Genomic DNA, 17,207 nt, shown 5'->3' on the forward strand with positions numbered 1-17,207 from the left:
TTCGTGAACTTGGATGCTCGACGACAAAGTGTTGTTGCCCGAGCGTTTTCGTAAAAATGCTCGCTACATCTCATAGTTCGCCCATGCTGCACCGTTTCATCTGCAGCTGACTACTGCCGTCATTGGCCTGCCCTTGACCGCGATGGCTCCCTTTTACGTTTCTGCCGCGGCAAAGCCTATAACAGCATCCTGTCTCTGCCTACTACATCATACGCACGTGAGATGGCTGACCCGCGACATTGCGCCCAGTGAATCCAGGTTTGCATCAGAGAATACATCACTTAACCAGCCGACTCGCATTGTTCGACATGGTACTGTCCAGGGAAAAGCACGTCCACTGGGCGCCCGTAGAGAGCAGGACCCTCGAGGAAGCTCTCTACGGGCCCAACGCCTTCGATCCCAGTCGATACCCGCGAAGCCCTGACGGAGTGGAAGAGCCCGCCGACCGGCACGCGACCAACCGACGAGACCTCACATCATGCAGGCTACGGACGAGCCAAGACGACGCTCATTGCCATCCTGCCCCATCGGCCCCCCGCCCTCTCTCGGAACCGTGTTGGGTATCAGAGGTGAAACCGTCCATCAAACTGAAAGATCTCTTGACCATCGGTGACCGGGTAACTGCGCGTTTCGAGGCCCTCTTCCCAGGTGATGCCTGCAACGAGATTATCCAGGAGCGAGAAGGATACGTAAAAATTGGGGTCGGTGCCTGTGGTGCCGTCTTCGCCGAGCCAGGGCAGCCGTACGCGTTCAAGCTGGCCAAGAACCAAGATGGATCGGACTTGTGGAACGACTACCGCATGCACAAGAGGATTGCACAGAGATTCGCTCTCTATGGTTCTACGCGGTTCCAGATCCCGAGTTGCGGCTACTTTGTGCCCAAGACTGACACCTTATTCTGGGAGCGGCATAAACGCCTTGCTCTGGGGGCGAGGGAAACATGCGACACGCCCTGCGCTGTGCTGGCCATGGAGCGTATCTCGCCTCTACCCAAGGTTACGCGGTTCGCCATAGTCCAGAGGTTTTGCCGCAGAGATATTCGAGAGTTGGCCATGTCCAGTAAAGCCAATGAGGATTGCTTGGTGAGACCCTATCTGGGATCAATGCATGGCAACGACACCTGCTTTCTCTCACTGAGGAATTTCAAACTGCATCTCAATCACATGCGAGACTTGGATATCAACGCAACAGATATAGCTCGAAGGATGGCAGAGGCTCTTGCAATCATGCACTGGTCCGCCCAGACAGATGCAAGAGACATCGAGTTTGTTCTCGGGGGGTCGAGGCCGAGGGTCCGGCTGGTTGCACCTGGACCTGCTCTTGTCGGAGAATCTGCTGGCATCGAGGAGCAGGCGTACACGGGCCCATCTTCACGAGGGTTCCCCGACTTCCTGCAGCGTGTCACCGACCTGTGGGTGCTGGATTTCAACCAAGTCCGGCCTATCACCATGAACTTGGCGGGCGTCCTCCAGGCGATAGAGGCGTTTAGGATGAACGATCCGTATTTCCCTAGGCCCCTGCAGGAGTCGCCAATCCAGAAGCAAGTCTGGGAAGCATTCGCCAAGCGATACCTCGACACGTCTGCCTACATCATCGAATTCGAAGGCCTTGGGAATGGCAACAAGCTGGCGCAATACCTGCCGCGGTGGTTCATTAGCGGACTCACAGGCAAGGAGAGGGGGCGCCAGAGCGAGGAGAACATGAGAAAACCAGGCCATAATCGGGGGAAACAATAGGCGGAAAATCAAAGGCGCCTGGCCAGAAACCGGCATAGGCTGAAAGCCAATTTACTCCTTCTCTTTGAGTGCCTGTTGATCTCAGTCATTGTCATTGTGGCCCACTGCCCCAGGACTCGACCGGCACAGGTGCCTCGGCAACCCCGCGGTGGCTATCGCGTTAATGGGGGATTGTTGGTTGGCCCGTTCACCTTGGTGAGCTGTGGCGAAGGCCACACTATTGATTCAAACTGGTGCGTCAATGTCTCGGGCGGATCGCGAGTCGTCGATGCGTGTTCGTAGGGTCGATCAGAATCTCGCGGAAACACCCGCCCAAGCCGCCCGACGCTCAGGCGGGCTCCCGCGGGATCGACACTCTTTGATGACCGACCCTATCGGCAGGACGAATCGGCATTTCTGGTTTCGCCACGGCACCTTGGATCAGTACGGGAGGGGGTTGGGCCCGGCCCTTGTTGCACCCTCCCGCCCCAGACGACCTCACGTGTGCCTGTACTCGTAAGTACTCCGTTCTGGGCCCCTTTGACGCATTCACTAGACGGACAAAGACGATTTAAGCTTTCGACGTTCCGCGGCCCGGTGAGACATGTTGGCAGAGCGCTCAGACGACCCCGCCCGTGTATCCGCGGCGGTCCCGTGTCTCGGTCAGCGTGTGGTGAGTCCAGCATTGACGACGTGGCCGCGTTCTGGAATCGACGCGGCGAGGACCGTTGGTTGGTGATGCGTCGCGGATGGACGGAGTGGACGTCCCGTCAATTGCGGCGGTTGGATGCAGAAAGCAATACTAGATGCAGGTGGCGGGCGGCCGACGGCGCCACGGTTCTGGAAGCTCTGGAAGCTCTGAGGGATGCGACGACGAAGAAGTGGTGGGGGTTGAGCCAACAAGCAAAAGGGGCTGATGGCGACAGGGCGCCACGGGCTGCGACCGCTCCAATGCATTCGCCGTGGCGTTGGGTCCTCACGTCGCAGCCTGTTTGTAAGTCGTACATGCACGTTTGCACGCCCGCCCTGGGCGGCACCAGGCGTTCGCGGAGGCCCAGGGCGGCTCACGGAGGCTCACGGAGGAGGCATGAGGCTCACTTGCTCGAAGCTTGAGGAGCACCTTCCTCCATCGCCGACTGCCTCACTGGCCCTTGCTGGCCAATTGGACGTCGGCATTGCATAGGAGCGGACGGCAGGTGCGTCCAGCCCTGTGAGACGCCATGCACGAGGAAAGAGCCGCTGGCACGTCGACCAAATGGGCCACGATGCTACAAAATACCTATACCTACGTGCCTGCTCTACTCCATACTTCGTACCTTCGCGCAACGACAAGTAATCTGCCGTGGACTTCAGCCAAGTCTGGAGAAAGGGGCTCCGCGCCAATTCATCAGCAGTAACCCTGTCCCAGAGCTTCGTGCAGGCTTATCAAAGCGGACAGCAATGCAGCACATGCTGGTGCCCGTGTGCCATCAACGAGTGGTTCGGCTAGAGTAACAGGGCGCAATTCGGCGCCGACGACAATGGTCCGCCGGCGGGGCGCTGAGACGAGCCCCGTGACGCAGCACACTGGCATATGGACAGGGGGCAGCAGGGGTTCCTCGACAGCGGGGGATTGGGGAGGCGGAGTGGCGAGGGTACCGAATCCATCCAAGAGCTCCCAGAGGCGCTCAGAATCCTGTGAGGGTCCTTGGGGTCATTTGGCCAACGGGGATCGGCGCTACACGTGGGCCAGCAGGGATTGCGTCTGAACCCGGACGTCCCAGGCGGCCGAGGGGCATACGGAGACTCGCCAGCTGTGGCTTCCTGGCCTCGTCTGCGACGCCCGGGGGCACATCACGGCGGCGGCAGCCTGTGTTACTCGACGTGTACAACGAACAACCTCGACAACGACAGGACAAGCCACCTCATGCGATAACGACGACGACACCACATCGTTAGCTAGACTTTGGTAGGCATCCCTCTGGTGTCGCGAGCACGGATCAGGTCGCCCACAACCGGCGCTGCGTTCACGAATATACACGAGAGGAGTTATACGCCACGAACCAGAGTTGCTGTTCGAGCTTGTGAACGGACCCCGGGCGTTCCCTTCTTCAGCGATGGCAGTTGATGCCATCTTCGCGTGGCATCCACCTGATTGACCCCAGATCGACGGCTGAGCTTCTGACCCTTTGTTTGCCACCACGGTCACCCTGGACTTGAGCAAGATTCGTTGCCTCGCACACTGATTGTCGAGCCAAACAATCTGTCGTCTTCGACAAGCCAAGGCTTGACCCTGGCCTCATCCCCCAACCCTTCCTCAGATGCCGATAACCGGCGGCTGACCATGGCTCTGTTAGTTGATGCGCTCGTGAGGGATGACATGCAGCCACAAGCAAGAACAGCATCGGCGCTGACACAACGATCGCCCGCCATATCAGTGCTGCATGCAAGTGAGCCTGGCTGAGGCTTGACGCTGACCACAAAAGAAATATGCCGTCTCCGCCGCAGTTATAGGGGCTGCAGGGGTAACAGACGGCGGACAGAAAAGACAAGTCGACGGCTTGCCGCGCGGTACTGGGGAGGTCTTCCGGTCGTTACGCAGCCGAACGTTGAGTGAAGCAATACTGCGTTGCGACGACGCGACGTGACGACCGAGCGACGCGGTTCCGACGACCGCAGGAGTCAACAGCCAGTCTCTAGCAAGACCGCAAAGTCGTAAGCTGGCCATTGACTCCGCGGTTTCGGGACGTTTGTGCTCGTAGGCTCGTAGCGCATGTTTGCCGTCATCTCCACATGCGCCGTCTTGACTGGATCCCTGGACCAAGCCACCGCCCAGACCGCTCCGGCCACCCCGAAGCCCACAACTCCACAGATGCCCGCTGCTCCGGCAGGCCGGACGGGACAAGTGCTGAGCACTATCACTGATCAGTTTGTCGCCGCGAAAACGAGGACTTGCCGCGGCATGTGGAAATGTGGCGGGCAGGCTCGCCGGACGGTGAGAGGTGCTGCCATCTTGATGTTGCGGCAAAACACTCGATGGATTTGCGTGCCATGCACATCATATGCCGGACCGACCACGCACGCCGCTGACGCTTGAGTAATGGGTCTCTTAGGCTACCATGACCAAGACCTTATCGCTGGCCTCGAGACAGTGGCCGACCGGTTCAGGGTCCAGCCATGACGCAGATCTCCACGCGCGCAGGACACACGGGCCGCGTTTGCACAGCAGGTTTCCAGGATCGGAATAAAACCGCGCTGAGGCACTGTAAGTTACGGAGTGCGTCGTGTCCGCCGTACTCGAACCGGAGCGCGGCGCCATTACTCGTAGATTCGGCGGGGGGTGGGCTCCAGAGTGGCCGAACCAACACAGAGGGCTGGCCACGTGAGCCGGCTGACAAGGAGAGGATACAGATCGCGGGACTAACTGGAACTGTGGCTCTCTGCCACCGAGTCGCTGGAGATAGGGTTTTGCAGCGGCATGGCCGTGGACCAACGGGCTTGTGACGAGACGGGAAAGCTGGCGGACGGCCGCCTCATGGCAGAGCAGCTGGCTGGATCGCGCAACCGACCCTCCAGATTCCCACCACCCCAGTACCTTCTGCACCAGCGGCGACACCACCAAAGGAGGACAGCCCAAGCGGTGGGCCACGCCCCTCTCGCGTGGGAGCGTGGGTCCCTCCCTGTTCGGCGGCGTCTTCCAAGGCAAGGCGAGGCGCGCAGTGGCTGGCCCGCCCGGGGGCATGGGGGGGCCTGGCCACGCCGCCTGGCGCTGCCAGGGGGGGTGGGTTGCGTGCGTGCGAGCGTGCATGCGTGAGTGCGAGTGGTGGTGGTGGTGCTGGAAGTGGCTTCCCAGGTTCTAGTCGACGTCGAGATGCGGCGCCGAGTTTCGGTGCAGCTGCCCACGCGGACTGGCGGCGAGCCAGGGAGCGAACGAGGTGCATGTGGATGCGCCAGCGCCGACGCCAGCGACGGGGTGGGCGGCGGCGGCCTCGATGCTCAAGGCGGCGAGCGGCCGCCACGCCTCAGGCACGCCAGCAACGCAACAGTGAGGGGGCCCTGCGCTGCGCGGGCAATTGATCCATGGCATGGACCAAAGCGGCGGCCCTGGCACTCCAGTGAGCGAGTGGGCTGGATGACGGAGACGGAGCCGCCAACAGCGGTTCCCCAACACCCATGGAAGACCGACTGGGCGGGATGGAGGTTTGTTTGGTTTTGGTCCGGGTCCAGTTGGTGCACCGACGGCAGCAGCAGCCCTTTACCGCCACTGCCCAAGCCCATTGCCCACCATTGCCCGCCATTGCCCACCACTGCCCGCCATTGCCCACCACTGCCCACCACTGCCCACCACTGCGGCGCCTGGCCCATCTATGTTCCGCCCACCGTATCCGTAGGCAAGGTACGGTAGGTAATCCCGCGACGAGTGGGAGTGGAGGGTACGGAGGATAGTTCCCTACCTGGAACCTGCCTCTGGTCTCGCCTCCGTCCTCCATTGCCTCTACCGTCCGTCTGCCCACGCCTCCGTCCCGGCCTGGTCGACCTCCTCCCTCACCTTCGAGGACCTACGTCGTTAAATACGTTACCTTGGCTGTCCACGGATCCATCCCCGTCCCGTCACGCATCAATCGCCCGCGCCGTCTTCCTCCACGCCCGCCGCCCTGCATTCCGAGTGCCAGCCGGCCTGGGCCTGAATCTTGCGTCCTGACTCCTGCAGCTGCACCTCATCTCCTCCGCAGCCCGTCGTCGACCGTCAGAACCTGCAAGTTGGGTACTCCGTAGAGGCACTCGCAGCAGCCACGGCAGTAGCCCGCGCCCGCCTGTCCGCCCGCCCTCCAGACACCCGGACTGACACGAGCCACCCCGTCCGTCTCATCAACCGGCCCCCCTGCTGCCCTTTCCCTCAGGGCCCTGCACGGCAAATCTCCCAGTCCCGGACCCGGCCTCATTAACTCGGGTCTCTCTCCTTCAACTTTGCCTTTAGCTGGCCCCGTTTTCCTTCGAGCACTAAATTGCCTTGGCTGGAGCAGCAGCAGCAGCAGCAGCGTCCACCAAGTACCTACATCTGCCTGACCCTGCCAAGGTCGCTAATCGCCAACCTTTGGTCCTCTCTCGCCGCGCGCCAGCATCGTCGTCATCCTCCACCTCGCCTCTCGCCGTCCTCGACTTGCGTCTCTCCGCCCTGCCTCCGACCACGCCGGACTGCCTCCCGCGCCGCGTCCACTCTGCTCAGCGACCGTCGTCGGTCTCAGGTGCTCGACTCGCTGCGCAATTGCGCTGCGTCCGTCGCCGAGGATCCCACGCCCGGACTCGACCGCCTGCCTGGGCCTCCAGCCCCTCTCGCACTGTCGGCGACGTCGTGCAACTCCAGCGTGCTGCCTCTGCCCCCGTACGCTGTTCACGCACCCCGCGAGCGCCCCCCGGCTTGGGAGACGAAACGGAACGGATTGCCCTCCCTGCGACTTCTGTAAAAAGCGAACAACCCCGCCAACCCACCCGGCTCGTTGACCAGCATGCTTCTTGGCCTCTATTTGCGATAGAATCCCCCCATTTCGCCCAGCGCCTCTTGCCGTCGAGATCATGGGCAACGGTCAAGGAAAACCCGTCGACCTCACAGGTGAAGGTACGTATCACTCGCTCGTTACTTCGCGCGACGTGGGCTGGCTTGGACACTCGGGGTTCGAACGCATCTCCGATGTCTTCACGATAAACCCGCACGTGCATTTGTCGCGAGCCATCGTCCCCTCCCTCGGGCCCCACCTCCGGACGGGCTGTGCGACACGATCAGAATGCTAATGTTCGGCTCTTCATCCAGTAAATCTCAATCACTTCCGCCTGTTGAGAGTCGTCGGTCGCGGTGCTTTTGGCAAAGTCCGCATCGTCGAGCGCAAGGACACCAACTTGTCGTTCGCGCTGAAGTACATCCGCAAAGATGAAGGTATGCCATAATGACACCGCTTGGGTCTCGTGGAAGGCAGCTGCCCGATTGCTCCTCGGCGCACGAGTCCCTGCCGAGTGTATGTAGTACTGATGCGAGGCGAACCAGTCGTCAAATCCGAGAGCGTGCGCAACATCATCCGCGAACGGCGGATGCTCGAATACGTCAACCATCCTTTCATTTGCAACTTGCGATACAGCTTCCAAGATATCGAGTACATGTGCGCCTCTCCCGCTTCCGCCCCCTGCGAGCGACGTCGAAGTTGGCGACGGCTGAAACTTGTGTTACAGGTACCTTGTGGTTGATCTCATGAGCGGCGGCGATCTCCGATTTCACATTTCGAGAAAGACTTTCACAGAGGAGGCTGTTCGCTTCTGGATTGCCGAGCTCGGCTGCGCGCTGCGGTATATTCACGGCCAGGGCATCATCCACCGCGATGTCAAGCCCGACAACGTTCTCCTCGACGCAGACGGTCATGTCCACTTGACCGACTTTGTAAGCACCTCGGCATCCCGGCTTTCTTATCGTGCACCCGCTTATGTTTGCAGAATGTCGCATCGGATATCATCCCGGGAAGAATCCTCACCAGCAAGTCTGGGACTCTGGCATATCTGGCCCCGGAGGTGTACTCAGGGAAAGGCTACGACGTCCGGGCAGACTGGTGGTCCCTAGGCGTGCTGTTCTACGAGTGCATCTATAACAAGGTGCGTAAGAGAGAGTCTCGGCCCCCGGAGCAGCTCGACATTCCGTCTGCTCCTGTTGGGCAGTGAGGGACCCCGTGCACTAACTGTGTGCAGCGTCCGTTCGACGGTAACAGCGAATCAACGCTGAGCCAACAGATCTTGACGACATTCCCCAAATACCCAGTCACACAACCGCCGGTCTCGCTGACCTGCCTTTACGCCATCCGCGCCGCTCTGGATCCCAATCCACAGACTCGACTCGGGTCCACGTGGGAAAGCTTCATTTACAACGATTTCTTCAGGGAATTTGACTTCGATCTGTTGGAACAGAAGCGTATAGAGCCGATCTTCGTCCCTTCGTCTGACAAGACCAACTTCGATGCTACCTACGATCTGGAAGAGCTTCTGCTGGAGGAGGCACCCCTTGAGGCTCGTGCTCGGAGACAAAAGCCTCGCGAGCGGTTAAAAGAGGATGCGACGGACCAGGAGATCCGAGAAGACGAGCTGTATCGGATGATCGAGAAGGACTTTCGGCCATTTGACTACACAGTTGCCGCATACAAGAAGTGCGTCCCCAACCTAAGCCGTCTAGGAACCGCAGCTGACTCTAGCTTCAGGATTACGGAGGCAACGCAAGGTCTTGCTGGGGGTCCTGGCCAGACTGAGCAGGTTAACAATGGACCGCAAGCGCTCACGACCGACACGGCAACACCCATGCCTGCGAGAACCGACGGAAACCAGAGCTTCCAGGCGCCACCGCTGGATCGTGGTTCTAGTCTCGACAGCAGCAACCAGAGCCGGCCTTCAAGACCTGCCCCGCCACCCCCGCAATATCAGAGCCAATACCTATCTCGTCAGCTCCCCCCGACTAGCAACCGCATTGCAAGCCCAACAGGCGGCGTCCAAGTAACTCTGGATGGCGGCGGCAGCTGGTCAGAGCTCGCACGCCAGGATGCCACACTGCCGACCGATGCCGCCGCTGCTGCGGCAGATCCCAAGAACGAAGGCTCTGGTGGCATGTTTGGGTTCTTGAAGAGCAAGAAGGGACGCAACAACAGCCCGAAACCTAAAGAAAGAGGTGTACTCGGCAAGGAAGGTGCGAGAGTCGTTATCAGCTAGTGGATTTTCACGCAGGACTACCGGCGCGGGCGATCGCTTAACACACGGAGGCACCAACATAAGAAGTGCTCGGCTGCCACTAGAATGAGCTGGGGCGACAGGATTTCAACACTGGTAATGAGAGCATAGCTGCGACGACTGGGTATCATCGCGGGAGACAGAAGCACCGGCCCGAGCGGTGCGTGTACAACAGATGGGGGCGACGGCCAATCTCGGCACCGCACGCCCGAGCTGCATTTTGCTTTCGCAGATCTGGGACGAGTCTGCATATTTTTTTGGATAAGGCGACACTGCATATAGTATCTTTGCTGGCGGGCATCAAGGGCGCGAGCAGCCATCACGGCCAGCGAATGGACACATTGGTTTGACAGTGCAAGGGTACCTTATTATTTGTGACGTGCTGAGCGAGCCTTGTTTGTCTCCATGCATGTCTCGCATTGCTGCCCTTGACCACCCAGATAACCACGTGCAATACCTTGCCTTTATGTAGGTAGATTTGTAAATAACTAGGTATTAACACTCTTCCCGGCCACTCCACAAGCTGGGATGCCAGCCACACCCACGGTCACCGTAGCCCGCTCCCTTGGTAGCCCTTGCGGCTCTCAGTGTCCTTGGCATCAACGTCCGCCCCATTGCGTATACCTACTCGTACCAAAAACGTATTTTGCGAACAGGCGCCGTACGCGAACCGGAAACCCCGCGAAGGCCCGGACGTTCAGCACAAAGGAGCAAACAGCCCCGTGCTTCACAGGGCCAGGCAGGGGTGCCGAGGTTGCCATGTCCATGTCCCTGCGCTGCCCTGCCGGCCCGGGGGTCGCTTTTGCGGCGGCGGCGGCGGAGGCTGCGGGCGGACGCCACCACCGTTCGGCTTATCATGCATTGCGTGCTGCTCATGCACGCTCGAGCACTCACGTCTCAACCATGGCGCGCGCTCGTTCGCTTGTCTTTCTCGCGTGGTGCCAAGGACTGGGCGAGCGAGCCTGCGTGCGGTGGGTGGGACCTGCAGGAGGGCCACGACGCAGGTATCGTGGTTCCAGCACGATGTCATGGTCATGGTCATGGTCATGGGGGCATGCACGAGTCGCGGCGGCTGGGGGTCGCGAGCGGAGGGGCCTTCGGTATACTGCATGTGGAGATCATGGCAAACTGCTCGCCTTGTATATGGCCTCGGTCCCTGATGTACACCGGAAATGCTCCCGCAAGCAATAAAACCAGCACGAAAACCCCCCTTGCCTACCAGACCGTTGACTCCAGCGGCATACAACGTCGACAGCCTTCATACACCCTAGTTCACCAGAACTAGGCTGCAGAGTGAGTAGACTGAGGTCGAAAGCAGGGAGGGGTCCGGATTGGGACGGCAGATAGTTGGGAACAAAAAAAGCCGCCCAGACCCGCGAATGCTAAAAAAGCAAGAGCAGTGCGCCCGTTCCATCCTTCTGATGATTTCAACGCCGTCATCCATCTTATCGTTTTCCGTTGCCTCCCGAATATCCAAGCAGACGTCAAGACTCCGCCCTTAGAATACACCGGTCAAGCCAGTCATCATACGCAGCGTCGTGACTGCTTTAGGTCATCGAAACCCCGTTAGGCTGTTCCTGCGTAACGGAAATGCCCAGGGAGTTGGCCACGCAGTCGGTGGACACGTCTTTGCCCATGTACTTCTTGAGGATGGTGTCAAAGTCCTTCTCGCCCACCACCGGGCCGCTGCCCGAGCACTTGGCCTTCTTGGTAAGCTCCGAGCAGAGACCGTCCAAGTCGAACTCGCCATTCTGCGCCTTGGGGCAGTCCTGCAATTTCTCCCTGTTATTGCGTGTTAGTGATCCAGTCGAGTCAACATCTATTGGCAAGCTGTCGTACCAAATCTGGTTGCAGTTCATGTTGTTCTTTGGCGGCTCATCATCCAGTGAGTTCTGCTGAGCGTCGATTTCGTCAATGAGATTCTTCTTCGGCGCCGCCTGCTTCGTCGTCGCAGGCATATTGTACGGCGTGAAGAAGTCGGCGTTGAAAGCATCGCTGAAGAAGTCATCGAGGTTGGGGTTGGACAGGACGTTGTCCTGTGGCTCGCGATAATCACCAAAAAGCTGAGGGTCGAAATGGCCGCCGTTTTGATTTGCGAGCCAGTCAAAGCTGGGGCTGCCGATGTCCACGTTGGCAAACTGAGCAAACGGCTGGTTGGTGTTGGACGTGGCCGGCTGCTCCTCGCCAATTGTGGTCAGTGTCTCCAGAGGCTTAAAGCCCATGGGGGACTGGTTCGATGGCTCTGGAGACGTCCCACACGACGAGCTCGGTCCAGCGTTCGAATTGGACGAGGCCGAAGGGGAGCTCGTGGCGCCGCCAAAGCTGAGATGTGCCGACTCCAGGCTCGCCCTTGACCCACCCCGGTGCGAACTGCTCATGGACGGGGTGAAGATGCCGGAGAACTTGGCGAGGTCGTCCTGCATCGACTGCTGGGCCGACTGCGGCGACCTGCCGTCGTTACTCTGGCTGCGGGCGGGGCTGGCCGTCTGCCCGTTCTGGGGCGGGCTGATTGGCTGCGACGCCGGCGTTGGTCGTTTGGCGACCGGCGGGCCAGGGAGGGCGCCGAACTTGGGGAACTCAAACTGGAAGCTAACATCACTCAGGTTGTTGAGGGCCGCGCTTCCGAAGGGTACCTTTTCACGGGGCACCGGCTGCTTGACGTTGGACATGACGGCGAGCCGCTGCTTGTACTGGTTGAGCTCCGACGTGATGCGATCCACGTGCGCTCGCAGCTTGGAGTTCTCGTGGTTTGCTTCTTCCGACGCCTTCTCCAGCTCCTCCACCTTGGTCTCGAGGTCCTTCAGGTGCTTCTCCTTGCGCTCCCTGAAAGCGCGCTGCGCTGCTCTGTTTTGAGCCTTGCGCTTCTGCGACGCCGAAACGTTAGACGTGGCACCAAGCCAGACGTTGTCTGCAACAGGACTTACCGAAGTGGGCTCCGATGTAAGTGGCTTGCGGCCGGGCTTCTTGGGGGCCTTGTCCGTGCTCTCGCGACGCTTGGAGTCGTTGCCGGGGCTGGCATCACCCTCTTCGTCATCCGGATGGCTTCTCTTCTCATTGGATTCGTTCTCGGTTGAATCGGTCCTGACGGTGCCAGGCACGTCTCCAATCATCTGAGCCTGGTCGCCGCCAGCAAAGGAAAAGTCGAAGCTCGAGTCGCCAAAGTCGTAGTCGTAGTTGTCCAGGTAGGGGCTCTCCTGGAAGCCGCCATTATCCAGGTTCTGCATGGGGGAGCCCTTGAAGGAATTGGGCGACAGCGAGAGACCACCATTCGTGGTCGAAGCGGCCGACTTTTGCGGATTGTTGGCGTTGAGAGCAGCGAAGAGCAGGTTCTGCTGGTGCGGGGTCAGGAAGAAGTTTGGCGGCAGCGAGCCGCCTCCATCGCCGGTCGAAGCCATATGTGCGATTTGCCGTGGGAGGCGAAAGCGGCCGGGAAGTAGTAATCAAAATGGCAATCCAGACGGTCGCAGGAGGCGGGACAGCAATAAGGTCGATGCGCGGCGCTGGACGGGTGAAGTGGCAATGTCGTCACGGCAGGGCGCCAACGACAGGACGGGCGGCGGTGCGTGAACAGTGGGACGAGGGATGCTGGGGATTTGTCACGCCGCCCAAGCCGACGGACGGGCGCTTGATGGTCGAGCAGCACAGCAACAAGACGCTGCTGCGGAACAAAGGATGGCAAAATGAAAAATCGTCGACAGAGACGCGACGGGTGATCCGGGGGCGAGGACGGGGTTGGGGGGAGGCGACGGTGCGCTGACGCACTTCAGGGTCCTGGGCCAGCGGGTGATGGGCGGCGCTGGCGGGAAGGCGAGACGATGCAGGAGGGAGAAAAGTTGGTGCCTGAGTCACAAAGAAGAGGACGGCAGACGGCTTCTAGTCGGTTCCGCCACCAGTCGAGCGGTAAAACGGCACTCCAGGGGTCGGTTGTCCGTGAGCCGTGGAAGGAGCCAAAAGTCACGGTTCCAGCAGTCAGGGAGCCTGTGGCGGGGGAGCAGCGGGCGGGAAGGGAGGATGGCGATGGTATGAGAGCGAAGGTGCATTTGTAAGCTGGTGCAAATGCGCAGAATGCGCGTAAGTACGAGCCCGGAACGGCGGGGCAGACAGTGCAGCAACGTGAGCTGCTCAACGGTCGCAGGATCGGGCGGTACGTACCTACCCAGGCGCCCGTCCGTCTTCACCCAGGGCATTTCACCCGTCCCGGCGCAGGACACAGAGGCTCAGCGCCCAGCGCCTGTCCAGAGAGCTGGCCCCAGCGGGCGCGGCGAGCCGCGATTGGCCCCATCGGCTCCGGTGCATCGCTCTCGGCGGGCCCGGTGCGGCTCGATGAGGGGTCGAGACCTGCAGGGCTGCAGATACCGCCTGCACCGCACAGTACGAGAATGCACTGAGGCGACCCGAGCCTCTTAAAACAGCCATGCGCCCACGCCCTTCCACCGAGCCGGTTCCCTGTCCTGTCCGCCCGTCCTCCTGTGCCGTCTGTCTTTTTTGGAATCAATCATCCGTCACGGTCCGAGTCGCACCGGCTCGTCCTCCATCACGGAAGCTGCGATGTGTCCTGTGTGCCCGCCCGCCTCGCATTGCCACTCGATGCTCATTGCTCATGAGCACTCACTCACTCCCGTCCCCTTCGTTGGCGGGGCCTTGCCCGCCTCCGCCCGTAAGCCGGCGTAACTGGTCGTGGGCTCGTCGCCAACGCCAACGCCCAGTCAGCGCTTTGGGGCAAGGTGGCATGTTCCCATTCCAGAACCGTTAACTGCCACAAGTCTCGCGGCGTCGCCGACCCGCGGCGCGATACCCTTCCCTCGATAGCGCCAGTTTTAACGCCGAAGCCATGCCCCGCCTGAATCTTCCCGCCACCTATGCATCGCGGACCTCGCTTCCGCGTTTCCCCTTGTGACAGCTTGATGGGCGCCTGTCAGACCAGCTGGACAGCACTGTCGGCAGGACTGCAAGCGAGATACGTTTACCAAGTGCGCGCGCCCCCGGTCTCTCCTCCGTTTGCGCCTCCGCCGGGGACATTGACATGCTGGATGTCGCTGCTCTGTGCGTACCCTCACCGTGGACAACTGGCCCTGCTGCCGTTGGCTACGTTGCCGATGCGTGGCGATCGCGATGCGGTGACTGCGGTGTGCGCACGGACAACATATATCCACCGTCGTACATGAGCGTCCTTCAATACTTCGTGGCACGCAACATGTCCAATGTGGCAGGCCACGATATGCTGAGAGGCTAAGATCGATGCGTGTCAGGGACAGGTGTGTCGCTATTGGGCCATCGTCCCCAGCTACCTAGGATCGCTCTGACAGCTCGGCCACATTCGAGGACGGCACACCAGGTGCGCTATCTTTCCATCCACTGACATCGGCAGGCATGGCAAGGCCACAAATAAAACCACTACGTGCTTTGCAGTCACATGACTACCATGGAAGGCGAGTCTGGCAACTGTGGTGTAACTGCAGAGAACGTGCACGGCTGCCCAGCAAGATCCAGCCCAAATTTGTTTATCACGTAGTTTCCAAAGGACTCAGTTGTTGTGTTTTACACTTCCATTAATTTGTCGTAATATCTAGGGTATACAGGTGACGAATCCGACTGCGGTCTTGAACCGTTCCCGATCGCCTCAAAACTCCATGCCGAACTGATAGCTTCGCTGGATGGCACTTAGGCCTTGGCGTACTGCTTGTGGGCCTCGGCCTTGTTCTCGTGGGTGGTCTGGTCGACCTTGTCGCCAACGGCGTCCTTGGCAGCGGACAGACTGTGTGAAGATGTCAGAACGGGCTTCACTCTCAACTGTTTGCTATGAATCGGGTGGTTCTTACCGGGTGCCGACGTTGACGTTGTTGTCCTTGGCAATCTCCTTGTTGGTCTCCTTGCTGGCACCAGAGGCGGCGCCCTGGATGGTCTCAGAGACGTAGTTGATGGCCTGCTTAGCGCTCTCCATTGTGAATGTGTTGTTTGGTAAGACTGGAAGGTCTTGAAAGTGTTTGTGTTGTTGTAGTTGTAGTGTTGGGGATGATGGTGATGATGAGGCGAGAGAAGTTTCGAACGTGGGAGAGTCTGAGGTTTATATAGACGAGATCGAGATCGTGAACTGCCATTCTCCATCGCGACAGGCAGCCCAGCCACAAGGGGCAGGCCCCCAGAGGTCCCACGTGAAGTTCGTTGTCCTTGTCTCGAGCGCCACACCCACGCATCGCGCGAAGGGGGAGTGTCAACCTACGTCACTGCGTGACCCCGCGACCGCTGGAGGTGGGGCTCGGTGGCCGTGCAGGGGTTCTCCGAACCACCCCGATGACGACATTGGCGGCTCCGTCGCCGGTCCGGATTGTTGCCAACGACCTCCGACTGGCCATTTGCGCTTGCCATCTGGTCTCCGGCGCCCCGTGGGCCGCAAATAAACTTCAGCTCCCTTGTATCTTTGCCGTGGGGGCGTTTCCTGAGACCCGATGCTGGGTGGATATCTGCACGCGTCCTTTGAACTGTCGCGACCAGTGATCGTGGGCGTCAACGTCCCGTTGGCAGTGGATGTATGATGACGCCATTGCTTCTCTTGCGACACTGAACTTGGAACTCGTCTCCTCGTTATTAGATGTTTGGCATCGTGGATACTCAGCCTCGGTTGCTACGTGCCGCGAGCCAACATCTCGACACCCAACGCCCCCGCAGCGTTGCAAGGTCCAGCTCAGGCCAGGACTTCCATCGAAATAGGCCGGGAGTAGTATTCGCTGTCCCAAAGCGACCTACCTGTTCGATCAACGCATACCGATGGACGTTTCCTCAATCGGCTCAACAGCATCAGCTGACCTGGGATCCGCGTCCTGCAACGGCGGAGCCATGTCGCGAATATTACACTGCCGGTGACATCGTGAACCGGGCTTGGCTGTGCGATGGACCCCTCGACTACATGCCGCGTGCCGGCCCAAGTGGACTCGGAACGTTCTGGACTTGATGATAGTCTCTCTAGTGCTCGGCACGGCTCAGAGGGGACACGACGACCTTCGCCTCCATCGTTGAAGGCCGTGTCCGTTCGTTGAGACTCGCATGGCCTGATGGCCCAGACTTGGCAGTGCTAGTCCGAATAGGTGCTGGAGCAGGAGGCACTGACGGACGCCACGCGCTGATTCGCTCTCCAGGGCAAGGGACCCGATGAGCACGACAGCACCGCAGGGCCATCATCGAGATCTACGCCGGGGAAAGAGGCTTGAGATGGCACTGGAATGCGAGCTTCACATGTCGGTTTCTATGGCCTTCGCTGCATTGCTGTCCTCGCGCCCCCGACAACCTATTTGGCCAATGCCGAATGGCGATGGTCCCTGCCGAGTATCCAGCTTTCAGCAGCGGATTGCGTGGCCAAATTGCCATGGCCCGGGATCGCTCTTTGAAGGTGCCTGGCCGCTCAGGGTCCGGAGGGCGCCGATCACCAAGCCTGGCTCAGGAACCAAGGTCTCGGGTTTTACTTCGCCTTTTCGACCCAGCGACCGGAATGCATCCTGCCGAAGTTGGGAATCGCTTTGACGTCGTTGTGTTGCCATCGAAATGGCTTTCCGCAGACGTGTTAAACAATTCGAGTTGAGAGGTTGCACGTTGTACAATGTTGCTGGAATGCGGAATGCCTTTACCCAACGACCCGAAAGTCCAAACGTCCCAAGCGGACGTTTCGCTATCAGATTTGACATGTCGGTTACGGAATGAGCACCTCTCAATTTCAGCCACACCATTTCGAATGAGTATTCAATCCGACAAGATTCGTGCCGCATTCGC

At 59.8% G+C, this 17,207-nt stretch overlaps 4 protein-coding genes across 4 annotated transcripts; 2 read left to right on the forward strand and 2 right to left on the reverse strand.

The window, feature by feature from the left end:
• Positions 1 to 308: 308 nt before the first annotated feature.
• On the forward strand, positions 309 to 1,736 carry PLICBS_006113 (uncharacterized protein; the record flags this gene model as incomplete). Its single annotated transcript, XM_018319868.2, has 1 exon — positions 309 to 1,736. One exon carries the CDS (start codon positions 309 to 311, stop codon positions 1,734 to 1,736), a length of 1,428 nt encoding a protein of 475 aa, XP_018182342.2.
• Positions 1,737 to 7,268: 5,532 nt separating this feature from the next.
• On the forward strand, positions 7,269 to 9,428 carry PLICBS_006114 (uncharacterized protein; the record flags this gene model as incomplete). Its single annotated transcript, XM_018319869.2, has 7 exons — positions 7,269 to 7,311; positions 7,504 to 7,626; positions 7,735 to 7,846; positions 7,917 to 8,121; positions 8,175 to 8,330; positions 8,424 to 8,875; positions 8,927 to 9,428. The coding sequence occupies 7 exons, from the start codon at positions 7,269 to 7,271 to the stop codon at positions 9,426 to 9,428; spliced, it is 1,593 nt and encodes a 530-aa protein (XP_018182343.2).
• Positions 9,429 to 10,993: 1,565 nt separating this feature from the next.
• PLICBS_006115 (DNA-binding transcription factor yap1) lies at positions 10,994 to 12,841 on the reverse strand (the record flags this gene model as incomplete). The annotated part of the gene is made up of 1 exon (XM_065600864.1): positions 10,994 to 12,841. One exon carries the CDS (start codon positions 12,839 to 12,841, stop codon positions 10,994 to 10,996), a length of 1,848 nt encoding a protein of 615 aa, XP_065456936.1.
• A 2,266-nt stretch (positions 12,842 to 15,107) lies between these two features.
• Positions 15,108 to 15,387, reverse strand: PLICBS_006116 (glucose-repressible protein; the record flags this gene model as incomplete). The annotated part of the gene is made up of 2 exons (XM_018319871.1): positions 15,108 to 15,201; positions 15,266 to 15,387. 2 exons carry the CDS (start codon positions 15,385 to 15,387, stop codon positions 15,108 to 15,110), a joined length of 216 nt encoding a protein of 71 aa, XP_018182345.1.
• Between the last annotated feature and the right edge of the window lie 1,820 nt (positions 15,388 to 17,207).

The sequence above is a fragment of the Purpureocillium lilacinum genome (assembly GCF_023168085.1).
Source record: "Purpureocillium lilacinum CBS 284.36 DNA, scaffold_4, whole genome shotgun sequence".
In the NCBI taxonomy this organism is placed as follows: Eukaryota; Fungi; Ascomycota; class Sordariomycetes; order Hypocreales; family Ophiocordycipitaceae; genus Purpureocillium; species Purpureocillium lilacinum.